A 24,747-nucleotide genomic window follows, 5' to 3' on the forward strand; every position below is an offset into this window, starting at 1 on the left:
TTTCAATAAAATATACTCGGAGAACAACTAAGATAATGTATACAAATTGAATAGGATATTAACATAAATATAGAATACCCATAATCATTTATATTAACCAAACATAACGCAAAAGTAAACGTAAAGGGGGTCTATAATTCTTAGTTACAGAATATCAATGGCATTTACCAATGGTGCGCCTTGCACTTTATATTACATCTGGAGGGAGAAAGGAGAAATATTAGTTCCTACTCTGAAAATATACGTAGGATATTTGACATTTGATATAGAAATATTGTTGGTATGGCCTCTAACTCCTATACGTTCAACCTTTAAATAAAAGAAATAGGTTATAAACTCATCCTTAGATTTGAAATGTATTTTCAAAGAAATAACTTCCGTCATAACTTATGTGGATAAATATCTTATTGTTGATTTCATAAACACTCTATATGTAAGTATCTTGATATAGCGCTTATAGATCTCCTTACTAAATCAAGTACTTGATTCTAGAACAATGCCTTTGATGGCACCAAATACAATATATATTTTTATCTTATTCGTGATGCCTAAAAGCATAAACAAATAAATTCGTGAGCAAATCTATTTGGTATTTTGGCATACCTTGGCATATTGTTTACTAGAAAAATACTTTATACTCTTGAATTAACATCGAAATTATCTAAATTATGTTTATTGTACTGCATGTTTAAAAAATCGTTTATATATGGAACATTTGACAGTCGCACCTAACCATATTTAGTGATAAAATATCAACATGTCAATTTATTACATATTTTATTCACCTACATGTCTGAATATTTCATGGGTAATCAATTGAAGTGAATTGGCAGAACTACCTTCCCAAAATGAAACATACATTAATGCATGCAATATATCAATGTTAGCAAATTTAAATAATATATTATGTATCACCCACCCTCAGCAAATCTTCAACAAAATGCACAGCCGTAGACAATATATGCATTGGTATGGGCCACCAGCCTTTAGCAACAATATTTACATTATAATACCATTTCATGACTGATGCCAGTATTATACATATTATTATAAAATATACTTTCACAACAATAAGTCCGATGTTATGTTGACTAAGAACATAAAAAACAGCGGGCAACCTCCATGTTATACAATGTTTGTAAATATAGTTTGGAATGAAATATGATATAATGTTATTTCCTAACATGAAACACGTCTTAACAAAAAAAAAAACCCCTATAAAATAGAAAAATCGTCGAAAACGACAAAATTGAAACTTATGCAGACTCAATTTGATTCAGTCTGTTCATGGAAGGTGCTGGAATAATACTTTATCTATCATCTGTAACGGTTCATATCGGAATGTCTTCGGTTACCGAAGGAGCAGATATTCTGAACTGAACAGCAAACACATGATACTTTTCTCGCATATTCTGCCATATTTTACCACATCAACTATGGTTTACTTCAATAACATATTTTAATTCGTAACTATTTTCTTACAATAGTGTATGAATTTACGGCGAAATGACGTCATCCTATGCATTCTTAAATGCACCAAATTGACGTCATTTTTACGCAATTCATTTATAAAATGCGCTAAAATGACGTCTTTGCACAGGTCGCGACTCAACTTGCACGCTGATAGAATTTTAGACATTGATAAAACTAACCAAAATACAAGTCTAATATGCAAGAAAGTGCAAGCTAACGTCGACACCCTTTTCAACAGACTCATAGAATCTAAAATTTAGCAAGAAATGGATTTTTTTTTGTAAATCCAAACATCCGTAGATGTGTTTATACGACTATGATATAATAAAACTTTAAGTCATGAAGAAAAAACACATCTTCAGTAGGCTGGTTGTCAAAGCCTTTTGGTCGCCATAGAAACGTAACTAAGCTATGTGATATTTTTGATAAGAAACAAGTCTCGTATGGTAAATAATTTATAAAATAAAACCGCTTACAGGTAATTGATTTGAATCGACAATTTTTATATAATAAGGCACATGTCCTCAAATGTGACTCTTACATTAATGAAAGATTTATATCAAATTATTAACAGATACCACCTGTGTACAGATGATCTATCTAAAAGTTAATTGTAAAGGTTCTTCAAAATGGGGCATTATGTTGGCAGACATTTATGTAAAAGGTCATAAAATGTCTCTGGATTCAGGGCGATAAGTTTAATGGCAAATGAAGACAGGAGAATATGACACTTAGAGGTAGGTGGGTGACTTTGTTAAGAAAAGTGTAAAAGAGAAATCTCCTTCAGTGTGTAAGGGTTAAATTCAGGTTAATAATGTTGGAGATGACTCCATTCTGGTGGTAAGTTGTGGGAAAATGTAGCTACAAAACAATAAAATAGGAAAAATGGAAAATAGTTAATAGAAAACTGCTTATTTGTTTTATGTGATTTGATGAAATGTCATTTTTTAGACTCATGCAAGTAATTTGTTATGTACATGTATAATAGCAAAGTAAATAATTTCAAGTGAAAGATCTAAATCACCTTCACTTTTCCCTCCAAGATTTTTAAATATGAGAACATTTTATCAGTTCTTAATACTAGCTTATTGTTTTCTAGTTTTTAGAACATAAAAATGATATTGATATTATATGTAGACATAGAAAGTTGTGGAATGAAATCATTTATGTATACATACATGCTAGGGTTGCCCAATATCTTGTATTTCTCTATTATGTATCCCATTTAAGTGCTGGAAGGCTCTCGTAATGTTATCTGTATGCCCACGAAGAAAGAGAATCGCAGAAAAAGGTATTAAAGTACTATAATGGTCAATCAATGTTCCACAAGTGTTTTGACTATCAATTTTCTTTTATTGGACTTTCCAAGTAATAAAATTTCTGGATTATCCTTATTGCTCAGTAAGAATAAATCGCCTTTTCTATTTATCTATGCCTGACAAGAAATTTTGGTTGCTAAGTAACCGTGACGTCTGAAATTAGTATGAACAAACAGTTTCCTGATTTTGAATCTGACAAATGCCTTGCTATTGGTGAATTACAACACAGGTAATATAATATAAAAGCTAATCTTTGTAGCCAGGAAATTGGTATAATTATAACTAAGTATTTCAAGAGACTGAATACAAATAAATAAGCTGTTAAATTCTTATTTTCTCAGGGGGATATATATTTGTCTTGAGATGACTAGTCCTAATGGTCTTTCCTGACTTAATATTTGCCTTGATCATTGCAAACTTCAGGAATTGCAAGATTGCATTGCAATAGAGAATACAATACAATAAAGATGCAGTATAGACCTAAAAGCCCCCTCTTTCCTCATAACTTCATAAGCATGTCACTTGTTCATTTTACTATCTTGAACTTTACATATATTCAATTCATTTCTTTTCTTGTTAAATACCTATTTTGCCTCAAAAATGCTTTTATTTCTAAAAAAAATAAATTTGTTTCAGCTTTTAAAGCAATACAAGCCTGCCACAAAGAGGAACTAACTTCTGCTTCTTTTGCTCTTTTTGCAATTGGTTATTAGTATTTTGAATGGAAATCAAAATACTAATTGGTTTACATTTTGCTACCATAACGACACGTTACTGCACGTTCAGCCTACATTCTTTAACTTCTTACATGCTATAAATCCATTATTACAAAACATTATGAAACACATGGTTGACATTTCTAAAAAAATTAAAATAATACGGATTTTTGACATTTAGACACTTTAGACATTTTCAGTTTGCATCTTTCTTAGAATAAACACATTTTAATAGTTACAGCAATTGGATGAAGCTTTATAAGTGAAACATAATCATTAAAAAATAAAAAAGTAAATTATTTAAGGTTTCTTAGTTATTCAGCAGTCAGTACATTATGTAGTCCAACTTCTACCAGAATCATACAACCAGAGCTAGTCACTAGCTTGCATCTAATTACCACAATATGAGCCCATTATACAACCCTCACAGCAAACAATATCAGAACATAAGCTTTCTCACGTTAAAAAGTGTCATAACAGTATAATTTCTTTTTGTTTGATGACGGTATAGATACGGAAAATTATCTTCAAGGGTTCGACCATTTCGAAACGTTCAATTATTATGGCAATGAACTCAGAACTAACAAATCGACCCCTTTATCTCTCTCTTTAACATTTCATGTTGTTTCAAAAATTGAATTTTTTTCATTTCTGGTACCTATTTAAAGCTTAATAATGTGATACTTTCAATGAAATTGAATTGTATTAAAAATAATTTAATATCACAGCTTTAGAAGACCATGTTTACTTGTGTAAATTGCTAGGGTTGAAATTATGACAATGACAGCACTGATTGACCATTTATTTCATTGAATGTATTATAAAATATCATCGGAGGTTGCCAGCTTATCCAAATACTTCGCCATTGTGACTACAAATAAAAAAGAAAAAAAATTGTCAGATAATGTTTTAATGTGCATCTTTATATAAAAGCAACACACAATATGTTTTTTTTTTCACATTTTTTAATCGAATGAATGTGTTAATGTCGATGTTCTATCACACTATTATTATGATAGCGTGGATATATATACTTATGCTTATCGTATGTGTTCGTCACTATTGTAGAGCTCACTTGGGGTGTGATGACAAAATAAATCAAAATAAAAAATACTGCTGAAATCACCAAAGAGTCTGCTTAAGTAAAAATGTGATATTTAATTTTAAAATAATTTATATTTACTCGGTACTGCGTCGACAAATATAGTAATGTGACTGGTCACACTGAGCGTCATGCCATTCTCCAGTTGGTCCTATCTGTGCACAGTTTTCGTTGCCATTTGCATCGTCCAATCCATTTGCAGCCCAATTTGAGTAGGTGGAGTTATCGATTATTTGGTGACTGTTATACCACACCCATTCTCCCTCCTTTAGAACATCAGCGGCTCCGATCCAAAAGTCATCTGTTAGAGGCACATAAAGCAAATAATGATAATGTGTAACTCGCTATATCTTTTTTTAACATACATGTAAATACGGCTTTCAGTGTTGTTATATTTTTCTGGTTCTTCAGGATCATTGATTCTAGCACTTTTAAGTGTTGAAAATTGTGTACCACTTAAGCCGGTGCTAGGGGGCGTGAGTGATATTGCTTATTTCATAATCCCTCATGTACAGACTCAATCATAAGGAGTATGTTATTTTTATATAATTTTGCTGATTTTAATGCTTCGATGACTCACTTTTTCCAGATATTCATAATATGTTTTATATATCATATCAATATATTTTTTCAGTGTTTTTAAACAGTTAAACCAATTAAATATAATTACATTCATTAGAAGAGTTATATTAAATATACATACGATTAAGGTCGGCAACAAACTTTGTGACAAATTTGTTCTGATCTTCACTTGTAATTTCACCCAGATGAGACTGATAATTATTGCACATTAGCTGCAAACATACAGTCCCAAATGAATACAACAAATACACTGAATTTAAAGAGATTTAGCTGGTTAAACAAAATCTTATGAAAAGGTCACATAGCTGTTTAAACGTGCCAACTTAACCTCATATATCATCAAATTAGTTTTGTTGCATTAGAAGAATCATCTTGAAAACATAAATGAGAGTTTCTCTGCCACTTTTTAGTAAAATCTTTGCATTAAAAGGAACATAATGAAAGGAATTTTGGACAACTGTACTAAAAGAATGTTATTTATTCCAAACAGTTAATTTTATTATACATGTTAGTCAGTGTTATACAAAAAAAGATTCTCGTTGACGGATATGTTTCTAAATATTATCGTAGCATACTCTGATACTTTGTTCCACCAAGTCTACAATAAACAAAAAAGTCATAATGTAAATACCCTTGCATTTATCCATGTTTCTGTATCTTTACTGAAAAAGAAGCAATAATTCCCAATGTGTTTCCAGTTAGAAGGGCAATCTGAATCTGAAATTAAAGTAATAATAAAATGAACAGTGTAGAAATAAAAGCTACAAAAAAATCTTATTCTTTTAGTGTAACTTCCGAATTCCGGAACTTCTGAAATCCGGAAACTTCTAAAAACCGAACAATTTTTTCGGTCCCGATTTTTTCCCTTCTAATTTCTATTAATATAATACTTCTGAATTCCGGAACTTCTAAATTCTGAATTCCGGACGATATTTTCGTAAAATTAGAGTCAAATCAATGCAATTTTACCTCCAAAATCCGGAAATATCCAAAGGTGTGAAATACATTGTAAATCGAGAATGTTTACCCTGCAGGAAGATTTAATCTCCCTATCGATTGTTTACTTTTTAGCGGTGATCGTGTAATTTGACACGCGTTAAAATCACAAACTGTGAAATGGTATGTTTGAAGTGATGCGATTAATTAAAGTAATTTATGGGGGATAGTTAATTTGAAGTGTTTATTAGCGGATTAAATGACAATTAATTGGGACAATGTATGCATCGAACGTCTTTAGGGATTTTATTGCATTTGTTGTACTAATGAATTAACTAGCATCGGACAATATGTAAGTTTATGCAATTAACAACATTTCTACAAACTGATAGAAATTCAAAGGCATTTGGAAGTAAGATAAAAATGAGCAAACTTTAATTGATTAAAATGAAGACAGAACAATCTTTAAATAATGGTCTTTTTAGAAATTTGCATTATTATTAAGTATTAAATAAAGTGTCAAATATAAATGTTTTCTTTTCCTTCACATCTTTATCTTGATTAAAAGAGTATTATATATGATATTACAGTAATGGCTACATTTTTCTTGACATTCAGTGACATCTAGTGGCTTAGTCTTGTCCACATTATCCTAAACCTCTGAATTCCGGAAACCTCTGAAATCCGAACTTTTTGACAAGTCCCATGGGTGTTCGGTTTTCAGAAGTTACACTGTATACTAAAAGACACTTAGTTTAAACATATTTATTTCAATATTTTACATATATTACATTTTATATGTGAATAATTGTTACATAAATTGAAAGGGATTAGAACGAAAGAAAACTTATATAGTTCCTCTCCCTAGATAACAAATGCTATTTACACAAACATATATGGCAGGATAGCTATTTCATTTAAATTATTAAGTAAGAATATTGCAAGATTTAGTTTAAACATAAACAATGAAAAAAAAATGAAAAAGAAATTAGGAATGCAACTTAATAAGACAATTTTCAGATGAGTACTAAGCAAAAGAAAACAGACAAAAATAAGTATTTTTTTTTATTTAGACTGGCGCTTAAAGCAAATTTAGCAAATGTCTAGAAATTAACTTTTTTAAGCTAACCAGACAAATATTATGTGTATATTAAATATATATATCAAAAGAAGACAAAATATTGGAAAAACAGACTAACGAACAGAGGTCAAATTTGGAGATATTGCAGTATATTAAATGTTGGTAAGTATAAAATACATCAAGTGGAAACGTCCGCTGCTATTTATAAATTCAAATACTGCATCTAATATCCATGTGTGTTTGTTTGATAATCATTTGACGGATCTCCATATAGAAGGGTTCGAAGATCAATGGAACATATTGGAGTCAAAGTTTGAAAAAGTGCATTTCTTTATTTGTGTGTAATTCTTGCAAGTAAAGAAGAAGTGGTGGTTGTCTTCAATTAGGTCCACAACTACATAATCGGAGATGATACTATATTTTTTAAGAACAAGTGGTGATTAAGAGAAGCTGCATTTCGTTCTAAGTCTTGTATGAAGAATTTTGTGACCGTCTATCTCCATAATAGAAGTGTCGGGGAGTTTTTTAATTTTGTCTTCGTTCAAAGAGTTTTGGGAAAAGAATTCAATGACTGTAGCTGAACGGGTTTCAATCGGTAAGGAATTCCATTCACGAAGTGCGGTTGGTAGAAAGGAGTTATAGTATAGAGTTGTTCTTGTACGAATTGTATCGATATTTTGAGAATTACGTAAGTTAAATGTAGTATTCGGGCCAACAAGATCTGGTACAATAGACGATAGATAGGATGGAGTGAGACAAATTTTTTTCATTTTGTAAAGTTGAATCAAGCTTATGCTTCCTTCTTCTGTCAGAAAGTGATTCCAATTTACATCATTGTATAAATCAGCTAACGATAATCAGCTTTGTTTTTTTGCACCCGTCACAATACGTGCTGCTTCATTTTGAATTTTGTCTAATTCTTGTTTTTCGTATGATGTACAATTGTCCCATATTATATCAGCATATTCAATAAATAGGACGAAATGAAGGATGTATATATGATTTCTAGAGACCTTCGGTCTAGTTTGAATTTAAAGTTTACGCATTATGTTTATTCTATTCTATGCCTTTTCTTTTATATAATTGATATGGGAATGCCAAGAGCAATCATCAGAAAAAAACACTCCTAGATGTTTGTGATCAGAAACTTGAGGGAGTTTTTTGAGGGATTTGTTGGCCATACATTTGGAGAAAGGTGTGTGATGTGGGTTTATTAGTTCTTCTTGATATAATCATTGACTCGGATTTAGATGGATTAAAATTAACTAGCCATTTATCAGCCCAAAGACAAATCTTTTGTATGTCTTTCTGCATTGTATCATGTGTTTCAGAAGGTGTTTTCAACTATCAGATGGAGACTAGTGTCATCTGCAAAAAGATTGATGTTGGACCCAATATCTTGAACAATATCGTTGATATATAAAAGAAAATAGAAGAGGCCCCAAGTATTGATCCTTGGGGGACTCCAGATGCAATTGTAACACAGTCCGACATGGTACCAGGAAGAACAACTTGTTGTCTACGATTTGTTAAGTAATCAGAAAGCCATTGGTGTACATTTCCACGAATTCAGATTCATGAAGTTTCACTAACAAACCTTGGTGCCAAACTTTATCAAATGCCTTTACTAATATAAAAAAATACGACGCCTCACCTCCCAAGGCCATCATCTTTAAAAGCCTTGCAAAAATTATTTGTAAAGATACGCAAGTTGGTTTCAGTTGAGTCCCCTGGCAAGAACCCGACTGAATGGAGTGAAAAATGAAATGTCTCTGTAAAAAGTTAAAGAAACATATGTTTAAAGACTTACTCGTTCAAATACTTTTTCAATAAGTGTTGAGTAAAGATATAGGTTATAAATTGTTTACAACAGCAGGAATCCGCCTTTCTTATATTACAGCACAGACATTTGACAACCTTCCAGGAATGTAGGCATTTTCTTGGATCCTTAGTGGAAGTTAAAGAGCTGGTGAAAGGGATGAGAAGTTGTTGGAAAGGCCTCATGTAAAACTCGATAACTGATAGTGTCAGGTCAGATGCTTTAATCGGTTTTTTAAAGATTTCAGTAATCCTCCATTTCAGAAGGAGATATATAAATGCGTTTCCAAGGTCTGTTGATTGTCTATGTCTGAGGGTCTGGCGGGATCCTGTTAGAGTGCGTCAACCATTGTCTGGTTCTTGAAAAAAAGTGTTTAGTAATTAGGCCCTTTTCACGTTCTTCAGATACAATGGAATTAGTAATTGGATCAAATAAGAGAAGGAATAGCCTTTTTTTGTTGAATATGATATAAAGGATTTGAGGATTTTCCACCAATCTTTTGATGATATGGAAGTTGATTTAAGATTGTCAGACAATGAAAGAAAGTAACGAGATTTGCTGTCTTTGACTAGCTGAACTGCTTCATTTCTGAGTTTCCGAAATTTTAACCAATGATGTTAAAATTGATTAGAGATAGATAGCTAACATCCACGGTCTGACACAAAATTTCCTAACAGTCCTAACAACGTAAAGTAGTTCTCACTCAAAACTGCTTAAAAACCAGCAATTTAAAAGAAAGAATAATTTTTAATGTAGGCATTTAACGAATTACAGTTGCATTAAAAGTTTAGATTAGTCAATAGAAATATGAGGTTACAATCACAAAATTTCGCGGATGAATATCTTTTTTACCCAATGAAAAATGTTCGGCTATTTCCGTAAAGCTTCGGATTATCATGAAATATCATTTAATCAATGAAAATGCTATTTTAGCTATGCCGATTACCGAATACCTCCAGAGCGTAGTACACAAATAAATCGACTGTCGAAGTAGTGGAATATATACATGTCGGACTGTTTTGGCGAGAAAGATTTTTCGATAAATTAATTTTCATTCTGTGTTAAACAACACGTTTATCGTGAACAAAATACCTCGAAATTAATAAAGGATTACAAAACACGAAATGGAAATTCTCAATTTAGAATTACATAATGTATTCGTTTTTTATTCAAGGTTCATATTATAACTTCGCCGTGGTGCAGAGGTAAGCGGTCTCGTTGAGGGTGTGAGAGGCCTATGGTTCAAATTCTAGTCGAGGCAATTCTATTTTTTTTCATGCAAAATTCCATATGTAAATCTCAAACTGTTATAGAAGAAAATCAAAACGCTGTCGCTGCGTAAGATGAATAATAGTATATAAAAATAAACTTATACAGGAAAGTACATACAGATAGTCAGTATGATTTAGATTGCAAAGATCAGAAAATACCATAGAGATTATATAAATGAATGTAATAACACGCAAGGATTCAGTATAGAGTAATGCATGTTCTACTTGCCACATGGTATACAGCATACCTACACATTTGTACCCATATTTACAAATCTAATCTATACATGTGTTAAATAAGTTTATATACAACTAGTCGGAGAAAATATTTACATGAAGTAAACATTCAAGCGTATATTAAATAACTTACAGTGTGTAATTAAATCTAAATAATCACAGAGCCCGCATCAAATACCGCATCAAATATGCATGTGCAACTATATCTGTATGGTATAATTCTTAAAATTATTTAATTTCTCTTTCTGCAGACTAAACCAAAAACAAAATTATCATCCTTAATTTTCGCGTTCTTTACTCTAGTTTGTCTTATTAATAATAGTATAGATTAATCAAAAATCAATTTAATCAATTTTGCAAATGCTTGAAAAGAATAGACTGTATAAATTAGTCAGTATCATACATATCAGTTAGTTAAACAGCGTGCATATGTACTACATTAAATTTTACAAAAATCAGCATTCAATTCATACAGGTACTATATATGACAATTTACGTTAATTCATCATATTTATCATTTAAATATTTGCTTAATATACCCCACAATGTAAGAAAGAAAACACATCTTGATACAATTCAATATTCAGTAACTTATTATAAGAAAAGAAATCATGTATAATTTCTCTTTGATAGTACTATTTATATTTATATATATAAAAAACAATTGATACATGTATATACCGGAGTTTTTATAATGTAATTCATTTACAATTTTATCAAACGTCATTTGTAGAAAACTTATTTTAGTTCAATAAATAAAAAAATAAGTTTCACGTGTTATTGTGCATAGCATAAGAAAATCAAAACAGGAATTGATTATCAAACCAGTATAAGCCGTACAAGTCACAGGTCACTATATAGGTTTTATTTTATACCGTTACTTAGTCGAGACTAAGTGGAATGTTATCTTGTATACAAATCGTCAAGAAAAACCGTTCACCATATACTAAGAGGTAATATATGAAAATTACACTGCGCGCAGAAAGTAACGTGTGACCAACGAAACAGGTCAACTCTTATTCAAATCACTTGTCAATAGGACGCCACAACCCACCACTAGTATTTTTCAAAAAATCTTCAGATAATCTTCCTTGTTGATACGACGCAAATTTTTAGCTTTATCTCTAATCAATATTGTGCCATCGTGAGACCATGCACTTTCTGCTGAGCCCCTTTTAATTATTTGTCTAGCCTGGTAAAGTAAGTTTTGATCTTGCCCTGGTTAGATCTTCATTTATAAAGATTCCCTTTCATATCATTATCCTTACATTTCACGCGAGATTTGAATAAGTTATTTCTGGCATGATATTGGTAAATTTCACAAATATATCGCGTTTGTTCTTGGTCTGTTTTAGGACCAACACGGTGCTTTGTGATCGGTCTATCTCGTTGATTGATAATTTCAGACCTAATTTGCTGGCAATGTTTAGGACTTTCGAATCGGTGTCTTCATCATCAGATTCCACTATCCCGGAAATGCGTAGGTTATTCCTTTCTGCCCTATATTGTTCGGCTGATCTAATTTAGCCTCTAGGACCCCAACTTTTCATTTAATTTTTTCTATTATTAGTTTCAAGATCTTTCTATTTGCTTGTTAAAGCTGGGGATACAATACCATCAATGACACGATTTGGTGAATTCATCGAAACTTTTATCTAAAATTTCTATGGGTGATGTCTCTTATTTCATATTTTCAATGAGTTTTTTTAACTGTTTCAGCTATATATAAGAGGTCCTCTTTTGCCAAAATCGATTTTGATTTTTCTGATGGATTTGCCCATTATGGATAAGCTTTCGTCAACTGTTTCTAAATTGTCAATTTGTTTATGCTTTTTTGAACTCTAAGAGATCAATTGGAGAAGAAACTGGACGTTTTTTTACTTGATGATGTTAAAGGTGTAAGCTCAATGGTTTTATCTTCTGACATTATAAGTACATTGTAACATAGTCCGCGTTTTTGGTGGTTCACGCTTTTTTTTTTTGGTTGTGTAGTATAGATCGATTTTAAATCAGCGGTTATACAGCAAATATTCAGCGAATATCACGATTCAACATCGTAAATAATAACAACTTTGTAGATAACCAACTTTTTCAAAAATTCATTTGTGCCACCTGTAATGCCTTTCAAACATTCTGGCTACATCACACAGTCGAACTTTAACTTAGAAAGTCACATTCTTTAAAGTTTTTTGAGAGCGATGTTTGTTATGACCGCCCTTAATTGATCACCGGAAGTTGAATAGTATGTACATTTAAGCTTTGACATGATTGTCGTAGTAGCACTACAATCACATTGCCTTACATTAAATAATGAGTTTAAATGAGATGCTAACTCAGCATGGCATTCTTTCTGCCTTAAATGTAAATATGTAATATACTAGTATATGTTGAAAAGGCATTCAGCACGACGAGTGATTCAGCGCTCATTTTTAGGATAAGCCAAGGTGTTATTTCCTATTATGTATCATTACAGTTATTACTAGTATCCCGTTCGTACTTTGCCATGTGCCTTTTACTGTTTTTGCTTGGTGTCCTGCTGGTCTCCTTTCCGCTAGTCCTGTGTTGCTGGACCGTGTGGGGGTTGCGTTCATTGAATGCCGCCCTTCCTTGTTGATCTTGTTTTTCATATTTTAAGCATTTTTGTAAAAGCAATATGCAACTTTAAGCACGCTCACATTTTTAATCTACCATTTATTACATGCGTCCGTATATAGTATGCGGCATTCACACATATGTTGTTGTTATTTACTGCGCTCCGAAATATGCACGACGCTAGTTACAGTTACAAGAAATGAAGAAATGAAAACGACACTCATCCAATCTAATGTTAAGGATCTAGAATGGCTAAAGTACAATATTGCTAATATCTAAATGAGCCGCGTCACGACAAAACCAACATAATGGGTTTGCGACCAGCATGAATCCAGACCAGCCTGCACATCCGCGCAGTCTGATCAGGGTCCATGCTGTTCGCTTACCAACCCTATTACAAGTAGAAAAACTGATAGCGAACAGCATGGATCCTGATCAGACTGCGCGGATGTGCGGATTATGTTGGTTTTATCATGGCGCGGCTCAAATATCTTTCAATCTTCTATTGCCATTTCGCCATTCGATACAAATCAGTCAATGCTGTGCTTAACATCGTGCCAACTTCTGATCTCATCTTGTAATTTGATATAAAGTAAATGCTTTTCTTGATATTGTGCCAACTTTTTATGTCATTTTGTCGTTCGATATAGAGCACGAAATAATGTGTTGATCACCGTACGGCATGCGATACAGACTAGTCAATGCGCATGCTTTGCTCAATATTGCACAAGCTTGCAATGTCAGACTCGTTATTTGTTATAGAGCACTTTATAATGTGCTAAATATTAAACCAGGAACTTTCAATGTAATCTCGTCATTCAATAAAACACAAATATTTGTGCTGACTTCAATTTCATTTAGCAAAACAGAGCAAAAATAGTGCAGAAGGCTACAGTAACAATCAGATGACTTGTGTTGAATATTAATGAATAAGTTTGAAAAAACTGTTTGTAAAGGCAAATTTTATACTAATTGTTTTTGTCGATACCGGTGCCGAATTTCCAATTCAAAATGATACCCCCGAGTTTCTTAAAATACTTCTGCTTTACCCTAAACATATTGTCATCACTCCGGTTATATAACTTTTGCTCTCTTTTTTAGAAAATATTGTATAAATAAGATGTTTAAAGTTTGGAATTAACATGTTATCAGTTTTTTAACAATATAAACAAAATAGATAACAATATAAAAGGAAACTTACCAACAAGCACAAAAAGGAGAACTAAACTGGCACACAGCCGTTGAATAGCCATCTTACACGTAGGATGTGTCAAAATTATCAACGTTTCCTTTTATTAGGGGAGCTGACGTTAGTGAAATAGATAAATAAGTATGAGTAAAGAGAGAAGTTAACTGTTTGGTTTCAGTTCCACATTTGTTTTCACTTTCTTCCTAATCTAACATTGCCACTACATCATGTTTAAGTAAGATTAAGTCTGTAATGAATTAATAAGTATTTACGTCATTGTCGCAACGGCATGTCAATCAGTCTTTCTTAAACAAAACAACTGTTTACTTTGAATATGGTCTCGATTGTGACCGATATCAAGGAGCCTTGGAGGAGTCAGCAATGTCATGTATCAAATAAAAGGGAAAGTTGCTAATGTCAAACTTGGTTGTCAATTCCCTTAGCTATTTGTTACAATTAACCTTTAAAATCAAATTTAATATGTGACATTTCTGGTGATATGATACGGTTTTGCAACCTTTTTAGCACATTTTAACTTCATGTGATTTGTTATTTGATCATACCTTCGCTACATTTTTTCAACTTTTGAAATCTTCACTTTCATGTATCTTATGCGAGATATTTTTTTAAACCGTGCATTATGTGGCTAAATAAATGCTAAGCTATCTCACATGCAAATTAAATCGCTAACTTCTTCTGTTTCAAAAATTTCCAATGGCTTTTGAAAACCAAACAATAATTAATGTTATATTTAAACTTAACACTTTACTTATCATTTCATGACGACATTTGCTCCTGAATGAGATATTTTTGCATTTGCAAACAATTGTGTCACTGCATTATCTTTCTGTATGCATTCGATCAACATGTCAAAAGGTGTTTATCGCTAGTTTTTCACCTGAACCTTATAGCATTAAAAAGGGAATGTTTTTTACTCTTATTATTATGCCCCCACTTCAAAGAAGAGGGGGTATATTGCTTTGCACTTGTCGGTCCGTCGGTCCGTTGGTCCGTCGGTCCGTTGGTCTGTCGGTCCGTAGACCAAATGGTTTCCGAGTGATAACTAAAGAACGCTTAGGCCTAGGAACTTCAAACTTGGTATGGTGATTTGTCATGACCAGCAGATGACCCCTATGGATTTTGGGGTCAAGGGGTCAAAGATCAAGGTCACATTGACCTTGTCAGTAAAAAACGGTTTCGCATCAATAACTAAAGAAACGCTTAGGCCTAGGAACTTCAAACATGGTATGGCGGATTGGTCATGACCAGCAGATGACCCCTATTGATTTTTAAGGTCAAGGGGTCAAAGGTCAAAGTCACATTTGACCTTGTAGGTAAAAACGGTTTCCAATCAATAACTAAAGGAATGCTTAGGCCTAGGAACTTTAAACTTGGTATGGTGATTGGTCATGACCAGTAGAAGACCCCTTTTTGATTTTGGGCGTCAAAGGGTCAAAGTTCAAGGTCACATTGACGTTGTAGGTAAAAACCGTTTCCGATCAATAACTAAAGATGCTTAGGCCTAGGAATTTCAAACTTGGTATGGTGATTGGTTATGGACCGAGCAGATGACCCCTAATTGATTTTTGGGTCAAGGGGTCGGTCAAGGTCACATTGGCCTTGTACGTAAAAAATGGTTTTCCGATCAATAACTAAAGAACGCTTAGGCCTAGGAACTTCAAAAACTTGGGTAATAAAAGGTGATTGGTCATGACCAGCCGATGATCTCTATTGATTTTTGGGGTCAAGGGTCAAAAGGTCAAGGTCACATTGACCTCGTAGGTAAAAAACAATTTCCGATCAATAACAATAAAGAACGCTAATAGGGCCTTAGGAACTTCAAAACTTGGTAATGGTGATTGGTCATGACCAAGCAGATAACCCCTAAATTTTGATTTTTGGGTCAAGGGGTAAAAAAGGTCAAAGGATCACATTACCTTGTAGGTGAAAAATATTTTTCCGATTAATACTTAAAGAATGCTTAAGCCAAGGAACTTCAAAAACCGTGGTTTATGGTGATTGCAAAAAACCATGACCAGGAAAAAAAAAAAAAAAAAAAAAATAAAAAGATGATCCCTTATTTGATTTTTTTGGGGTCAAGGGTCAAAGGTCAAGGTCACATTGACCTTGTAGGTAAAAAAGGTTTCTGAATCAATTAACTAAAGAACCCTTAGGCCTAGGAACTTCAAACTTGCGGGTATGGTGATTGGTCATGACCAGCAGACAACCCCTATTGATTTAAGGGTCAAGGGGTCATAGGTCAAGGTCACATTGACCTTGTAGGTAAAAATGGTTTCCGATCAATAACTAAAGAATACTTAGGCCTAGGAACTTCAAACTTGGTATGGTGATTGGTTATGACCAGCAGATGACCCCTATTGATTTTGGGGTCAAGGGGTCAAAGGTCAAGGTCACATTGGCCTTGTAGGTAAACACTATTTCCGATCAATAACTAAAGAACCCTTAGGCCTAGGAACTTCAAACTTGGTATGGTGATTGGTCATGACCAGCAGATGACCTCAATTGATTTAGGGGTCAAAGGTCAGGGTCACATTTACCTTTAGGTGAAAACAGTTTCCAATCAATAACTTAAGAACGCTTAGGCCTAGAATCTTCAAACTTGGTATGATGATTGGTCATGACCAGCAGATGACCCCTATTGATTTTGGGATCAAGGGTCAAAGGTCAAGGTCACGTTGACCTTGTAGGTAAAAACGGTTTCTGATCAATAACTAAAGAATGCATAGGCATAGGAACTTTAAACTTGGTATGATGATTGGTCATGACCAGTAGATGACCCCTATTGATTTTGGGGTCAAGGGGTCAATGTCATATTGACCTTGTACATAATGACTGTTTGTGACCAATAACTCAACAACTCAAGTTGCATTGGTTGATATTTTTTTATATTAAACTAAAAATGCTTTTGGTATACACATTTGAAGGTCTTATGTAATATAACAACTTGGCTGTCATTAATGAGGCCTACATGATTCATAAAATTTATGCATATGTTATTTGTAAGATTTGTAATAACTTAAATTGCTGCACACAACCTATGGGGTCACAATAATTATTACCTTGTGACTAGTCATGACCTGTAGATACTAGATAACCCTTATTAATTGTTTGTTCACTGGGTCAGAAGTCATGCATAATAACCTGATCATATGACTAATTGGCTGCCGATAGGGGGCATACATGTTTTACAAACATATCATTTATATGTTGTTTCTAAAATAAAACTTCACTTGTTTCATTTAATTTATAACATAAAACATGTATTTTTTCGTTTTAATATGAAATTCAATTTGAATATTAATAGAGAAATTTTTCAGGGGGAATTTATCAAATACAAAAAAAGGAAAGAGATAGAAATAATATTTCGATGATTTCCGAAACTATCTGTTCTAATTTTCACAGAAAGCGCGGGTGTATGAGAAAGCTTAAAACATAAATTGCACATTAGAATTCGTAATAAAAATGTCTTTTAACTTATCTTAGGTCTCTAGTTATAATGTATTCAACTATTTAATAACAAATAACTATCATATTGTAATGGAATACTTCCCTTACAAATTATGGACGTTACAAGTTACAGGAGAACTTACTTTAATAGTAGTAATATTTACCTTCAAAAGACAATCAATGACTGTGAAATAATTCTACAAATCATTAACTGTTCTCACTTATAAATACATTAACAATTATCAAGTAGTGCTACTTTTTTAATAGATTGACTATATTCCACGAATCATAATGTAAAACTTCAATGTCAGCATTGCTGACAGTTTTTTTTAGAAAGAGTGTCACATAAGGATGGATAACTCTTGCTACAAAATGGTCAGAGGACCCTAATTTATTTCCTGATCAATATCTAATAATAATTTGGAATATTCACAGTCACTAATATGTACCATCCAGTGAATATCTACAGACATTTTTGGACAATTCAGACCGCGCTTTCTTTTGTCATTTTGTCTGTTTAAAAACGGCGGACACAGAACTTCAGAACTACTTACTTACAATTCAAACCGGTTTTATATGAATGTATATTTGTTTACATTAAATATATTACTACGCATATGAACTTTGGACCGGTTACATGTTAATATATATTTTCAAATGTTATTTCAGATATGTTTATGTGGCTTTAAGACATGAATGTATTATTTATGTTTTTTTTAGAACTTTTATTGTTTTTGCTATCTTGTTAAACATTGTTTAGACTGACCTATTCTTAATTGGTCGGAGCGCTTTATGTGGCGTCCAAAAAGTTTATAGGGGTAATTGTCGTCACTTTGTATCTTTGTACTCAAAGCTCAGAATAGCTCCAATGCTTACAGTACAGTCTTACATGATCAATCCATTCAGAGTTGTCTGAAATAGGTTACTACCTTCTAAAGTACAACTAGTGGAAAAATGGTTTATTTGAACAAAAAAGAATATCAATTTACCTTTGTGTTCGGCTTCAATCTATTAAGTACTATATAACACAACAACAACAATTTAGCTTAACGTTTTCCGATTCAATCTTTGAAGCCAAACTATATTGTCAATTGTCAGATCATTATTTTGTTTGGTACTGAAAAGCAATCCTGCCAATTGTGAATTTTTTACACATTTTTGTGAATATTTTATGTTTTTAGGCATTGTGAAGAGGCCTTATTTCGGGGTCAAAATCAACCAAGAAAAAAAAATCACTGGCGTTTGTGATTCAAGAAGCATAGTCTTTACGGTCAGTAATAATAATAATAAATATTATATTTGATTTTGCCGAAATGAAAATATTAATGTTATCTGTATAAGATGTGATTACTCTCGTAAGGATAAAAAACAGTATTCTCGTTCATGGCAACGCCGCCACTACTCAGTATTTTGTTTTAGAAATTCACTTGATGAAAGAAAATTTCATCTTACGCTAAAACAAATATCTTTGATCTTTATTCTTTCAAATACGTTTTTTCATTTATGATTTAGCTTTAAAGAAAATTGTCCAAGCATTACATTTTCCTGAATTTCACACCAATTTCATGTTTTATACAGCAAAGGAATATTTTGTCAAGCCATTAAAACGTTCTAAGTGTTTACAGTCTGGGAGAGTATTGAATTATTGTGAAAGACGGTACATATGATAGTACAGGAATAAAGCCTTGTGTCTTATCTTCTAATTGAGATGGAAACAGATTTTTGGCAAATGAGTCCCGACATATAGTTCTACCAATCTTCTACTCTACAGTTACGAGATCATTGTGATTATATTTCTCTTATCACCATTCTAAATGACATTTAACCGTGAATTTGTGTTTCAGTTTTCATGGTTGACTGTTAATGCTAGTTTTCGCGGTGTTATTATCAACAGCTATATGAATATTGAATTCTAATGATCACATTTTTAAAAATCAGATCTGTTAAAGTAAAAAAGAATCATTTTTTATTTACACATTATTAATGTTACGTGCATTTTCACTAAGTTTGTAAAATGCACGTTGAAATATATGCACGGCCGCGCAATACATTTTAAACAGACCCGCACAAAAGTTTAAAAAAAAACACAACAAAAAACAAAAACGGCAAGTGTATGGAATTATGAAAATTCACAACACTTTGTAATACTTGGTGATTTTTTTTAATTTTTTGTTGTTGATAAACTGAATCAAAGAGGTATGAAAGTTTGGCATCAAAATGCAGACATAAAATATGCATTCTTTTCTTGCTAGGAGGGTGTCTTTGATACTTTACCTCTTGTACCCTCAAACTTTGAGGAGACATGGTATGCGCAACCTTGAATTTATTCTGAACTCTTGCTTTGGTATTTTTACGACTATGCAGGAAGGGATTAAAAAAGTGGTAAAGTTTCTACAAGAAATAAGTCTAGTATTGAAACAATTGATTGTTTTAAGTACAGATTATTATGTTTTAACAATTTGAAAGACCATTTTTTACTTCAATTTTAATGTACACGCCTCGCTGGACGTTTGTTTCTGTATGGCCGGATGTTGTCGAGACAACCCATCTCGTAAATTGTCTATCCAAACAAACAAATGAACAGACAAATAAACAGACTGACACAGATTGGTCTTATTTCCTTTGAAACAAGACTACCATTTCAATATTACACTCCTGATGAACATAAAACCTGATTGTACGGATGATTACGTAAGCTTTCTATATTACTATCTCTTAAAATTATAGATAATAAACAGATATTTTTCTAGGAACATTACTTACTGACATATTTTATATAGTGTAGTATTCATTTGAGTATTGTCAGTGGTATAATAAGCCATTAAAATATTGACCACCACTGGTGTTGAGCAATGAGATAAATTTGTATCATCACTACTATTGAAGTATTTCACATATTTTTCTAATCAGATGTTTTGATATTTAGATAGATTCTTATATGCGAAATATGTGCAATAACAATACAATGTTTCAATTGGATTACGATTGAAGATTTTTAAAAATGCAATGAAACAAACTTAATATGCAAAAGGCGTGAAAGTATACCAATTAGAATGTCAAAGTAAAAGTTAATTAATGTCTAAATTGTTTGTCAGACCATCAAGCATACGAATACGAATACGAATTTTATTAAGCATAAACAAAATACATTTCTTATAGCCAATTAACAATGATACACATGTTCAGTGAGAAAAATAGCAGTCAACAATACACAATTTTCTGAAGAATACAAGTTAATATAGGAACATATAAGACTTGTATTTATCTACAATATAGTTTTACAGAAAAATAGGTTTATGATTTGCCCAATACAAAAATTAATTTAGCTAAAGAATGAAGCAGCTGTTAATTTCTTTGCATGATAAGGTATACACTTGACTTCGACCGAAATATAAAATTCTTTTCTCAAAAGCGGAATAATGTGATTATTTCACAATTCGTTGACTTGAAATAATGTAAAGGCAATTTAAAAAGTGTAACATCCCGATGAAGTAATCCGATTTTCTTTCTGTTACCAGACATCAATTAAAAATCTTAATTTCACAATTAGCTAAATTGTTGACTTTTTCGAGGCTAATTGGTACACAAGGTGGTAGTTTGTCATTGCAGAAATACTCTGACGTTGTTAAGAAATCCTCTGGAGAAATCTTTTACAAACTAACTATCTTACTGATTCTATGTTTCACCAAACAAACCGAGTAGGAAGACCTTTTAGGGGCATCCACGTGTGTTTAAACTATTCTAAGATAGTGTTAACTATTTTCCGATAGTGTACATGTATTTAGAAGTAAAGTTTGATAAATGACCTTAATTCAAAGTTTTTGTTTCAATTAAGTTTTTGCTTACCATCTATTTAGCTGTACACCATTTAAATGCGATTCATTCTTATCCACAGTTAGGTTTGGAAATGGTTATATCTTCTTACATATTTTTTTCACCAATATTGTTTTTCACGTCGCATTGTTCCTTTGTCCATATAAAAAATTACATATCATTTCCTTTTGGTGAACGTAAATATGTAATAACAAAACAATTCATAGGACTCAATAAGGATAACTACACAATTTCAATACAAAAAGTTTGCAGATCTTTATATTTTTATCACAACTGAATACTATTTTTTTCTCGTGATGAATTTATCCTTTGATCTTAAACAAATGTCTAATTGTTGTTGCATACATCAGAGAGTACATAACAATGTTCATTTGTTACCGTTTAATGAAATTGATTTATTCTTCAGTCTACATGTTCGTATCTGTAAAACATCATATCTTCATTCTGATATTAATGATTGATTTAAATATTTTGATCACGTATGGAGGAAAATTCAGTTTTAAATCCTTTAAGAAATAGACCAACATTTCTATATTAATTGAAAATGGGTATTCTTGTAGAAGGAAATTGTTTATTGATTGATATGCAACAACCATGGATTAAATTTCTACAAATAACCGTATGTTTTTGAACAGTGTACCATGGGACTAAAATTAAAGAGGGCTATGTTCGACGTAACAAATCAAATTACCAATAATAGAAAGTAAGCAGGAAGTACGGTACATGCTTGTACAATAAACATACGCGAGTTAAACGATTAACTTCTGTGAAATTTCACACAACAGAGACCGGGGGGGGGGGGGATGGGGGGGGTAACCAGTGTTTATTGGCAGTTTTAACACCGTTTTTTTTTTCTTCTTTGTCTATAGTGACAAAATAACGTGGAGTGTTAGAATGATCAACACTCATATATAGTTTAAACAACATACACTGTAAAGTCGGAAGTGACCTTAACGTAAGCGCAGAACTTCATGTTATGCAAGGCGCTATAAATGACGTTATCAATTCCCGACTGTTAGTGTTATGTTTGAGATGTACTGACAGGTTGACATTGATATGATAAGTTTTTCATGATGATCGACATATTTAAATCTTGTTGAAAACACGTGGATGTTTTTGTGAAATATCATTTTCTATGCAAATCATCTTGTAAACTTTTTAACAGGAGGTGTTACATGCTATGTTGTCCCTGTAAATGGTTGCCATGTTTGTCATAAAAGTGTTATTATACATCTGCAGATTAAAAATTCTTTGTCAATTCAACTACCGTAGTTTTCATTTTCCAGTACCGTCCATAAATGAGAGGAGCATCACAATAAATACCGTATTCCGGTATATACCGGACAAGGCGCTTGAAAGAGTAAATGCTAAAATCTTGCCTTTTCACCCAACGGAATGGACTATAAAAGGTCTAATTCATCTTTTCATACCGATGTATGCATAATAATGAATGAAAAAAGTAAGAATCGGCGAAGAAAACTATATTTGTCTTTTTTGTGATCATGATTTCTGCAAGCCAATAGAGGTACTGCTCCAGACCTGTACTGAGTTAAATCCTCCATAAATAGACTCTTTAAAACCGAGCCTGTGATATTTTTTAATTTTTGCAGTTTGGACGTTCTTTAGGGAAATTTCTCTTTATTTTGTCTTGATTTTTTCGAATATTTCGCTCTATGTTGTAGTTTTCAGTGGAGAATAGTTGCGCTGTGATTGAGAACATTAATTTTGTAAAGGTCATTTACTGGGAACGGTGTTTCATAAAGAAAACTGTAAATATTGTATGTTTCAAGTTCGTTCACCTTGCAAAAATATCCTAAACATTGCAGTCAACGACATACATTTTTTTCACTCTAATTTGCACAATATAACATGCAAATGCAATAATTATTTTAGTTACATGAATACATTTTAGAAAATGAGAACTAGGCTATTCTGAAAAAGATTCTCAAGGGAATTTATTCCTCTGCAAATATTGTATTTTGATCTGCAAATATTTTTTCTGTTTTTGTATTTTGTCAATCTGTCATTGTTTTCCTTAAAAGGGGTGTCAATATCATCTTGTGAATATAGTTAAGGAATGCATATGTTAAAAAATAAAAGATACTTTGGCTTCATCGAATAACCTTGAAACTAAATGTAATTTTTTCGCTAGTTGTGATGGTATCTGTTAAATAACATATTTCGATAGTTTTGTGTTCTACACCATATTTGTTCATGTTTTTGGTTTTCAACTTAATGTCTAAGTTTATTATCAACAATTTGTAATGAACGTACAGAAACAGTATTAGCCTTTAAAGAAAAGGAGCCTGATAGTGTTGGAATATGTTAAGATCCGAACAATAAATAACCCATAGGCTCGAGACTTAGTTACTTCCCCCTTACCTTTTATGTGATTATTCAAACTATTAGTAATTTATTCATAATATTAGTGTTAAGATTTATTAATATCAATATTTATTCACTACTTTTATACATTAACAGTAAAATCAAGGACAGTGGAATAAAAAAGACCAGCCTTTATTCTAAAAATGACAAACACGTGATGTGAATACATACGAAGAAATTAGGAATGTTGTTGGAAAGGTATACTGCAAATCAATTTCAGAGCATTATCCATACAGACTGTTCCTACACATCAATCTTTCCACTGGTTAAAGGATATTATCACTTTATTATGACAATTAATGACACTTTCATTAATGTCATTATTTGGAATGTCCGGCCAGAGTTCTCTATGTAAAAGCATCATCTCGGTTTTTATTTAGTTCTACGATTACTTCATTAATAAAAATCTTTATCATATCTCCTCTTCCAGGGGTATAAACCAATTTATTTATAGATATAGGACTGCTAAGTATAATCTCTAACATCGGTATTTTCTCATATCAACATGTTTCTTCCATAACGTATTAAGCGTCATTTCGAAAATAAACATTTCCTGCTATTATGATAAACGAAACCATTATTATTTCTTTTTCAAACGAGATTCAGACATAAAAATAAAGCTAAAGTATACTTACAAGCATTTAATACCAATGCAATCTTAACACTCGCAGAAAATGTGCAATTAAGAATGACAGCAGGCAGATTGTGAGACTTATTGGATATCACATGATCTTATCTTTGAC

The 24,747-nt window shown here is 32.2% G+C and overlaps 1 protein-coding gene across 1 annotated transcript; it reads right to left on the minus strand.

The window, feature by feature from the left end:
• Nucleotides 1-4,296: 4,296 nt before the first annotated feature.
• LOC132759437 (asialoglycoprotein receptor 2-like) lies at nucleotides 4,297-14,481 on the minus strand. The gene is made up of 5 exons (XM_060751201.1): nucleotides 14,330-14,481; nucleotides 5,824-5,909; nucleotides 5,314-5,404; nucleotides 4,692-4,911; nucleotides 4,297-4,379 (listed from the first exon to the last, which is right to left on the minus strand). The coding sequence occupies exons 1-5, from the start codon at nucleotides 14,379-14,381 to the stop codon at nucleotides 4,355-4,357; spliced, it is 474 nt and encodes a 157-aa protein (XP_060607184.1). The 5' UTR covers nucleotides 14,382-14,481; the 3' UTR covers nucleotides 4,297-4,354.
• Between the last annotated feature and the right edge of the window lie 10,266 nt (nucleotides 14,482-24,747).

The sequence above is a fragment of the Ruditapes philippinarum genome, unplaced genomic scaffold (assembly GCF_026571515.1).
Source record: "Ruditapes philippinarum isolate M1 unplaced genomic scaffold, ASM2657151v2 ctg2897_1_1_1_1, whole genome shotgun sequence".
Classification (NCBI taxonomy): Eukaryota; Metazoa; Mollusca; class Bivalvia; order Venerida; family Veneridae; genus Ruditapes; species Ruditapes philippinarum.